Below are 10,352 nucleotides of genomic sequence, written 5' to 3' on the forward strand. Positions count from 1 at the left end.
GGTGGCAGACACTAACAGACTAAACAAACTGATTAGGAGGGCTGGCTCTGTTCTGGGGGTGGAGCTGGACCCTCTACATGTTGTTGCTGAAAGTAGGATGCTGTCCAAACTCCTCTCAATCTTGGACAATCCCTCCCACCCACTGCACAATGTGTTGGTTGGACAGAGGAGCACGTTCAGCCAAAGATTTATTAACATTAAATGTTCCACAGAGCGCCACAGGAGATCCTTTCTACCTGTGGCAATCAATCTGTACAATTCCTCCCCCCTCTGTAAGGTGTGGGGGAAGTGATACTGTCATAACCTTGCTGTGCATATATTGACCCAATTTCATTTATCTATTTACATATTCTGTATATATATTGAGTTTTTCGGTATTGATGTTATTGTGTATTTATGTTTGTGTATTTATGTTGGTGTTGGATATTTCCTGGTTGTGGTTCCTTTTCTTTCTGTCTGTTTTGAGAACAATGGTAATGAGGCAAAACAATTTCCCTCTGGGATCAATAAAGTTTTTTGAATCTTGAATCTTGAATCTTCTCTCCATCATGTCTGCCAGCTCTCTGCCTTTCCCTGTCATCGTACCAACGTTAAGAGTCCCTATTCTCAAATCTATGTTCCTGCCTTTTCCCTTCTCTCTCTGACCACGAACCCTTCTGCCTCCCCTCTTTCTTCGACCAACAGTAGTCAAATTTCCACCGGCACCCTGTAGGTTAACAGCATCGGTGGCGGTCGTTGTTAACCCGGGCCTCGACCGATCCGGTATGAAAGTCTTGTGAATGATTCGCATGGTTATTTTGGCAATTTTTACGCCGGATGCCCTTCCTGACGCAACCCTCTCTATTTATCCGGCCTTGGGACCAGCACAGAAGTCACTGGCTTGCAACCCCTGTGGCTAGATTACTAAATGTGCTACATGAAACTTTAAACTGTAACAGTCCAGCTTATACAAATAGTATCAGTGGTGTTCATTATTTTTTTTTGTTTTAAATGATTTTGTCTTACAGCACACACATTCCCCTGCCTACTGTCAGCAATAGTTATCTAAAAGACAATTGAAAAGGCACTTCCTTACATCATGTATTTCTAAAGTATCTCGACTAGATGTCAGATGTGTCCACATATCTACTGCTACAGTCCTACAGCCTCTCCCTCCCCATCAGAAAATGAGTTTGTTGTACTTTGTTGTACTCATTTTGCTCACTCACAAAGACACTGGCAGATACTCCACCCAGATCCTTAGGTAGCAGCTGAAAACCGTTCTTGCTGGAGTTGGGGTACAGTCGCGTTGTTAGAGCTGTGTGATAAAGTAGGAAGTGATAAATTCATTATAACCACACATCCGAGTAAATTTAATAATGAATAATTAAATTTAACTCAGTTCAGTTTAGTTTATTTGTCTAACAACAAATCAAAACAAAAATCTTTTAAAGTCACTACATTGTACAGAACATTTACTATATAGAGTTGTATAGAAAAGTTATCAAATTCAATTCAGACTACCTTAGTTTAAATGTGAGATCTTTTTTCTTGCCAAGTCATAAAGTTGAATTTAAAGATCAAAATAGTGCTACTTATTATTGTATTTATAAAGAAAGAATCTGTGTGCCTTACCTTGATTTTAGTCGTTCTGTTCTACAATTGTGCGTGCTGTGAGGGAGCATAAATAGATAAAAGTGGGCTGTCTACTGGGCGGATCCTGAGTTTTTCCTGTATTTCATTGGTACATTATAAAAAACCTCCTGAGTCACACTATTTGTTACAGTTCCTCCGTCTGTCCTGGTCTGTGGGTTTGGTTTTGTTTCGTTTTTGTCTCACTCTCCTGCCACACGCCATATATGGACTTCCTCTACTCTCCACTCTCACTCACCGGACTAATTGACTCATTCAGTTCACCTGGTCATCCCTCCATGTTATAAGCACCCCTCAGTCCTCAGTTCGGTGCTGGTTTGTTGACATTCATGCTCACTCACCCTGATTTCATTCATGCAGCACACTACTCCTCCACAATCTGGTCTGTTTGTTTGTTGGTTTGTCTGTGAGGCACTGTTCTGTTTTCGGTTTGTCGGTTTGAGTTGTTCGGTCTGCGCTCATGCAGTGTTTTTCAGTTGATACTTTGTCCTGTTAGTTTTGTATGTTTTGTTCTCGTTTTCCTGCCCTCGGCAGTGATTTTCGTTTGTCACTTTGTATTTCTTTTAGTGAGTTGTAGTTTGTATTTTTATCTAGTCCTTTCTTAGTTGGTACTTTGTATGTTTTGTAGTTTTATTAGTTTGTCTTTTGCCTGCGTCGCTGCAGTGTTTTGTTTGTCACTTTGTACTTACCACCGTGTGATCGGGTCTCTTTCGTTTGGTACTTTGTTCGTGTTTGTTAGTCCCCTGTGTCCCCTGCCCTGCCTTTTGCTAATAAATTTACTTTTGTTCGTACCTGTTTGGTCCCTGTCAGTCCTGTCCGTCCGCTTTGTAACACTATTACAACAAGCGCTGATCTAAGACCAGTTATAGACAGGTCCTAGCAAAGCATATTGTGATGTGTTTTAGAATCACTGTCATCACTTCTCCTAAAACACATGTCATAATAAGTTTGAAATATGTTTCATACAAAGAAAAATGTGACAGGATATATTTGTTTTAATGCCACAAATGATTCTGGAAATGTAAAAAATGAAGCCAATCCATAAAATGGAAGATTAAAAAGGCACCTCTCTTAAGACTAACAAGGATTTCACTTAAACTAAACTTGAAACATTACCCACCCCTCCACACACAAAGACATTCTCAGTGTCTAATCAGATGTGTTAAAAAAAACAGTCTGTTGGTGAGTCTTTTTGTTGCAGCACATGTGGGATTTATATATACTGTACATCAAATACATGGTCATTACTAAGTTCCCAAAAGCTGAACTATGGCTGTGGTTTGCAACAATTTGGTGGCATTTCATGTGAGCAGATTCTTGAGTACAAATAGATGCTACTGCCAAATTTCCTCAAGGAAGTCATTTGTTCATCTGAATCTCAAGAATGGGGAAAATCAGTCTCCTTGAATCCAAGGCCTTGAGAAATATTTCAAGACATTGTCTCAAGACATACACCAGATATAATGACTGACATTTCATAATGGACCTGAACCTTTCCTGTACATATTTTTGGGCAGGTGACTGAAGGTGCTGATGATCTGCTAATGTGTTTCTGTCTTAGAACAACAGAGTTTACTGTAAGTTTTCCTGTTTGTGTTCAGCAGCCACAGACAATTAGTGAGAAGTCAGCGCAGATAAAAGTGAAACTACATGAAATGGCGACTCATGCATCATGTGTGGTGGAGACAAAAGAACTTTCTCACTGAACTCTGGGTTAGTACAACGCATAAACCTTGTAAAGCTTTGATAGTCTTGAGATTTCATTGTACCCTGCATAGATTTAAGAAACCCTGTGCCAAATGGAGCAAAGCAGCCCCAGAACATAACAGACCCTCCCCCACGTCTCATATTAGGTACAGCGTTCTTTTCTTTGTATGCTTCATTTTTGCTTCTGTGAGTATAGAGCTGATGTGACTTCCAAAAACGTTCCAGTTTAGTCTCATCTCTCGAAAGGACATTCTCCTTTACTTTGGGGTTTGTTAGTATGCATTTTATTGCTTTTTCATAATTTGCTTTTGAAAGTGGAGTCCTCATCTTCATCTATTAAGTCCCCACCAAAGTTTTTAAGTTCAAACAAAATATAATTGATTATTTACATGAATTAATTATTTACATGAATAAATTTGCCACTACATGATTTTTACTTGTATATTAAGATAAGATATATAACAGTATATTAAGATGTGGTTATGACGCTTTTATCTAAGTAGAAGTAGATCTGAGTAATCCTTCAATCAATGCTCAGCAGGGCTGAAACAAAGTGATGGCAAATGTTGTTGCACTGAAGAATGTACCTTTATTTCACATTTCAAAGCTTGTTTGCTGTATAAAAATAAAATGTGTAGGTGGGTTTCTTTCTTTTTTTTAGTTTTCAGTATTTTCTTTGTATTGTTACTTACAAATAGTTTGAAGAGAAGGAATTCAATTGGAAGGAATGCATTTTAACACATTTTACAATGAAATCCTGAAAAATAAGGTTTATGAAGTTGTTCTCTCTTTGTACACCATTAAACTTAACAGTGTCTGAACATTTAGATTTTTACAGAAACCTTATTTATGAGGCATTTATTTTGAGTTAATCTGGACTAGACCTATCAGCAGCATCAGTAATGTTTACAATATTTTTTTTGAGTTGAATTGATGTCAAGAGTACCTAGCTGTATCATTTAATACTTACAGAAAAATTTGGAGCATGTGTCAATGTCTCTAACTTGAGTAACTAATAAGTTAACTAATTATTATAAATAATTAGAATAGGTGCTTCTTTTAATGGAGTGCTTTTTAAGGCAAGTACTTCTGTTTGTATTCAGAAACGAGGATGGTTTCATGATGAGTCAGCTCAGCTACAAATGCTCTTACATTTGGCAGTCAATGTGAGTTGCCATGAAACAACATTGTTGATTTTAATGATTTTATTTACTAAACACCATCCTGATCCTGCGTCTCACCTTTACACAAACCCTAATCTACGGTTGGTTTTAAAGCCAGATCCTAACAAAGCATTTAATGACATGTTTTAGAATCAGATTTTACTTAATGCAAAAGCAAAATCGCCAGTTTTCCTGATCCTGATTTTACTGCTCTATTTCAGAGACCTGTGATTGAATCAGTTTCAGTTTCAGTTATGTAAGTACACAGCTAACACTGAGACACGTTATAAGAGAAATCATGTGACAGGAGAACAACAGGAAGTTGTTGTCGTGCCACGTAAGATTCTGGAAAGGTCTGATGTGAAAAATGAGGCCAAACCAGAACTTGGAAACAAAAGATGTCTTAATGGAGACAAGGACGTGCCTTAAGTTGAACAGTAAACATAAGACACACCCACACCTCCACACACAAACACATTTTATGTGTTTAAGGCTGAGAAAGACTTTATTGTACAGTGCTATTGTTAAGCTGAATGCACTTCATTACTCAACAAGTTAAAAGTGAAATCACACATTATGTAGCTAGCTGCTTTTTAAGTTTAAATTTAATCATATGTCTTAAAATGAAACCTTTTTTTCCTGGCTGCGACAGCCGTCTCAAACCAGCCTCTCCACTCTTGAACCGGTGGTTTCATCTTAGCAGTGAAATCACATCAGCACAAAGACAGGGGACAGTGAGCAAGAGGAATGATAGTGACTGATAGCTCTACCCCTTTTTTCCCCAAAGACACTAGTCTAAATAACAAAACTTCATACAGGGCCCATAAAGGAGGCACCATGACTGGGTCCTGCACAAATCTGCAGGCACGAAGACTGAAGGCAAACAAACCCGCAGAGTTACAGTCTCATTATTAAGCTCCCAGAAGCTGAACTGCAGCTGTGGTAAAATTTGTTTTGCAATAATTTGGCGGCACTTCATGTAATCACATTCTAGTTTACCAATGGATGCTAGTGACAAATTTGTAGAAATTCCCTCATGGAGGTCATTTGTTCATCATATCACAAGAATGGAGAGAATGGGTCCAAGGCCTTGAGAAAATTTTCAAGACATTGTCTCAAGACATACACCAGATATAGTGACTGACATATCATGAGCCTTTCCTATACAGATAAAGGCAGGTGACTGAAGGTGCTGATGATCTGCTAGTGTGTCTGTCTTAGAACAACAGAGTTTCCTGTAAGTTTTTGTAAGTTTGTGTTCAGCAAACCATACATCAAATGGTGACTCATGCATGAAGGGTGTGGTGGAGATAAAATAACTTTCTCACTGAACTCTGGTTTAGCACAATGCATAAAGCTTGTAAAGCTTTGTTAGTCCTGAGATTACATTGTACCCTGCACAGATTTAAGAGACCCTGTGCCGGATGGAGTAAAGCAGCCCCAGAACATAACAGAGCCTCCTCTTTGTCTCACATTAGGTACAGTGTTCTTTTCTTTGTATGCTTCATTTTTGCGTCTGTGAACATAGAGCTGATGTGACTTCCAAAAACATTCCAGTTTAATCTCATCTGTCCAAAGGACATTCTCCCAGAGGCTTTGTGTTGCCAGGAAACAACATTGTTAATTTTAATATCATTATTTCATTTACTAAACACTAACCTGATCCTGAGTCTCACCTTTACAACAAGCTCTAATCCAGGGGTGTCAAACTCATTTTAGTTCAGGGGCCGCATACAGTGTAATTTGATGTCAAGTGCGCCGGATGAACTATCTTTTTTACAAAACATGTTATGAAGAAAGTCAGATTTCTCAAGAAAAACATGTAATTTGCTTCAGTTTATCATTTACATGTGTGCATTACAACTGATCACAGCGATTGGACAAAAGGCACAAAACACAAAAGTCAAAGATATTTAAATCTGAAAAATACGGTAGCCTATTGCACTTTAACAATAAATCAACTTAACAACATATAGGAATTATTTTTACTCCATTTTCCACATGTGTAATAATTCTCAAAACCTAAATTGACTCCCCACATCTTACAAACCTGTAAGATGTGGGAACACAAAAGTGTTGGCCATTTTAAAAGTACACAAAAGAAAGTAATCACCTGGCCTGTAAATTTAAGATTTATACATGAAACACATATAAAAAATACATACATAAACTTTATGACCAAATTTTTTTGTAGTGAAGCTGGTGACTAACATCTTCTTGTTGTCCCTGCAGGCTGTCGTGTTTTTCACTATCCTGAGTCTCATTGTGGTGCCGATTATATATTAAAATATATTATGTGTTATATTCCTATAACACTGATAGTGTTGCATAGACACAGCACACAGGTTTTCCATTCAGCTCTGTGAATAAATAGGAAGCGGTCCATTTTTCTTGAAAAACTCTACACTTGGAGTTTTTTTCTCCTTTTTGAGAGGTTTTAAAGACAGGCCCTAGAAAAGCATTTAATGATATGTTTTAGAATCAGATTTTACTAAATGCAAAAGCAAAATCGCCAGTTTTCCTGATCCTGATTTTACTGTTCTTTTACAGAGACCTGTGATTGTATCAGTTTCAGTTTCAGTTATGTAAGTACACAACTAACACTAAGACACGTTATAAGAGAAATCATGTGACAGGAGGAGAACAGCAGGAAGTTGTCTTCATGCCACGTATGATTCTGGAAAGGTCTGATGTGAAAAATGAGGCCAAACCAGAACTTGGAAACAAAAGATGTCTTAATGGAGACAAGGACGTGCCTTAAGTTGAACTTTAAACATAAGACACACCCACACCTCCACACACAAACACAGTTTTATTGTTTAAGGAGAGGCTGAGACATAATAATAATAATAATAATAATAATAATAATAATAATAATAAATTTTATTTAAAAGCACCTTTCAGAACATTCAAGGACAATGTACAATCAACAATAAATCAACACAGGACAAAACAGACTATACAAGCACAAATGTAGATTTGTTAGTAGGCGATCTTAAACAGGTATGTTTTGAGTTTGGACTTGAAGATAGGAAGAGAGTCAGTGTTACGGATGTCCTGTGGTATTGAATTCCATAGAGCAGGGGCAGAACGGCATACGCGGGGATTTTAAAGTCTATTCTGTATTTAACTGGGAGCCAGAGTTGTTGCAGGGTAGGGGTAGTGTGCTCGGAAGTGGAGGTTTTTGTGATGATGCGAGCAGCTGAGTTTTGAACAAGTTGGAGCTTATGAAGCAATTTTTTAGGGAGACCGAAGAGAGTTGCAATAATCAATTCGAGAGTCGACCACAAAGCTCAGTAATGTCCCTTTTCAACTTTATTGTACAGTGCTATTGGCCATGACTGGGACCTGCACAAGTCTAAAGGCAAAAAAAAAAAACAACACACAGTTACATTTCAGGGGTGTATGTAAGTGAATCCACTTCATTAAACAAGGAGAACAGGCCAAAACCAGCACCCCCAAGGCTTGGTCTCTAATATCTCTGGAGCTGAGTGGAACTTAATAGCTGATAACGATCGGTTGCTACTACCTGACATTGTGCTGTGGTCTATTCCCACAAAGACGATCTTCATGGTTGAGTTGACAGTGGGGCAAGGGAGAGCTGGGGTCCCCAGATGTGAGGTCAGTAGCTGGACCCTCTTGCAGTGGTCTCAGTGATGCAGTACATTAGTGAGATTTTAGTGAAATTAAAGCTAATATCAGCAGAAAAATACTTTTACTGAATGCATCTGGTAACCACAGTTACAGGGCACATGCAGCCATGTTAGATGAAAAGTAAACTAAAAAACTAAAAACTAAACCAATTTCTAAAATGTGTGTTTGTTCATTTTACAAAGTATCTTAAGGAACCTTAGATAATTAGGTAAAGGCCTAACAGAATCATATTGAATTACATGTCTATATAAATATATAAAACCCACCTTCTTCCTCTTAATCAAGCACTAAAATTAAACACTGTGCTTGCCAAACAGCAGTGGATACACCTAAAAACAGGGAATCAGTGATGAATGATTTTTTTTTTTTTTTCGTGCAAGTGAATTGTGTGATTTGCGCTGTTTGTTGGGACTGTGGTGTGTGTCTTGTTGTGGTGGCTCTGTGCCACATTTGGTACCTCAAGATGATGTGCGCATGGCTAAAAGCGTCAAACCCAGTGACCCAGTAATGTGAGTTCCAAGGTGTTACTATCCCTTTATGCTGCTAGATGGGTGGAAAACCTCTTGTTACCTGACTTTGAGAATCCAGAGTCATGACATATTTTAAAGATTATTACTTGTTATCACTGCTATTCAGTTTTTACCACATCAAGGAAGAAGAGTTGTGTTTTTAGTGTAGATGTTGCCAAGTATTTAACTTTTAGGCTCCTGAGTCAGGAGGTATACTGTACAAGCACTTTTGTTGTTTGTTTTTTTTTTTAATAATGAGAATTTTTTTTATATCTTGACCTTGACCTCAGTATGACTCATTTACAAATGTCATCTTTCATAATATAAACTACTACGTTGTTTATTTTAACTTAACATTTATGACAGTACATGTCAGCATGGTGAACCACACTTAACCTTCTCTCTGGTTTAACCTATAGCGACACTAGTGAGGACTCTATGCCTCAAATTCATATCGGCCACTGAACCTGTGCCTCCACAAGCGAGACTTTCTTCCTGGACAGTGGGTTGTAGACAACATCATGAGTGCCATGGAGCTTAGCCGGAGAACTGTCTTCATCCTCTCAGAGAATTTTGTTCAGTCTGACTGGTGCCGCTATGAGTTAGACTTCTGGCTTTTTGATGGGCAGTCTGGCAAAGATGCAGCCATCTTGATCTTACTGGAACCACTGTCCAAGGACGATGTGCCCAAGCGATTTCGCAAACTACGCAAACTCATGAGTTCCACCACCTACCTGGAGTGGCCGCAGGAGGAAGAGAGGAGAGGGGAGTTCTGGAGGAGTCTCCGGAGTGCTTTAAGAGTAGAGGACGACTGAGAGAGAAAGACAAAATCCTTGAAAAAAAAGGACCTAAAGGAAAAATTAAGAACATAAGCATCCTCGAAAGAAAGTAAACAAACAAATAAAAAAGTGTATAAAAGAAAGTTAAGTTAATTTTATTTGTATAGAAATTTTCACTCACACCAGTATAAAAGCAAACAAATTAGTATTGTAAAATCAAATCAACTGAAAAGATGAAAATTGGTCTCATTGGGCTTTACTATCTGCTCATTATTGACACTGTCTGTCCTCAGTAGTAAACAAAGGAAAGAAAAAAGTGAGAGGAGTAAAGTAGACAAAATAAAGGAGGCACATTTTGGTAGCTGCACTCATGGTTCCTCTGATTTCTGGACACATGTTGAAGTGACCCTGGACAAGACACTGTCCACTGAACCCTTGGTGTCTCATACAGATCATACATAAAGTATCACTTATTATTATTACAGTTCTGGAGTCATTCTCTCTATGATTTTTAGCTGCGTGTAACATGTTTACTTGTACTAAACATCACCTAAAAACGTGGCATCATGTTGAAATGACTACTTGATGAGCTGCTAGTTTGTAATTTCTTGTCAGATTTGCGGGGAAAAAGAAGAAGAAATGGATATTGAACAATGAAAGTGAGTTTTAATACAGTAGTTTTAAAAGAATACTATAAAACAACAGGACACTGAAAGTCGTGAAGTCGTCTTACTTCACAGGTTAACAGCTGCTTGATCTGGATACAGCAGATCAACTAGGTTCCCCATTAAAGTTAAAATAAAATATCAATAAAAGCAACAACAGCTGATGATTATAATAATAGAAGGTGAAACAAACAAACTAAAGAAAAAATGCTTTAACAGTGAAGTATAAAACATTTGTTGGGT

The 10,352-nt window shown here is 37.9% G+C and overlaps 1 protein-coding gene across 1 annotated transcript; it reads left to right on the forward strand.

Moving 5' to 3' along the window:
* The first annotated feature begins 8,630 nt into the window (after nt 1-8,630).
* Nucleotides 8,631-9,537, forward strand: LOC113168744 (toll-like receptor 2). The gene is made up of 2 exons (XM_026369777.1): nt 8,631-8,652; nt 9,098-9,537. The coding sequence occupies exons 1-2, from the start codon at nt 8,631-8,633 to the stop codon at nt 9,478-9,480; spliced, it is 405 nt and encodes a 134-aa protein (XP_026225562.1). The 3' UTR covers nt 9,481-9,537.
* The last annotated feature ends 815 nt before the right edge of the window (nt 9,538-10,352 follow it).

This window comes from Anabas testudineus, chromosome 18 (assembly GCF_900324465.2).
Source record: "Anabas testudineus chromosome 18, fAnaTes1.2, whole genome shotgun sequence".
Taxonomy (NCBI): Eukaryota; Metazoa; Chordata; class Actinopteri; order Anabantiformes; family Anabantidae; genus Anabas; species Anabas testudineus.

Excerpts from the sequence above, each read along its gene's own strand:
- LOC113168744 (XM_026369777.1), top strand. The coding sequence starts at position 8,631 with ATGGCTAAAAGCGTCAAACCCA. Across the intron at positions 8,653-9,097 it reads GGCTAAAAGCGTCAAACCCA|GACTCTATGCCTCAAATTCA; the intron begins GTGACCCAGTAA and ends GACACTAGTGAG.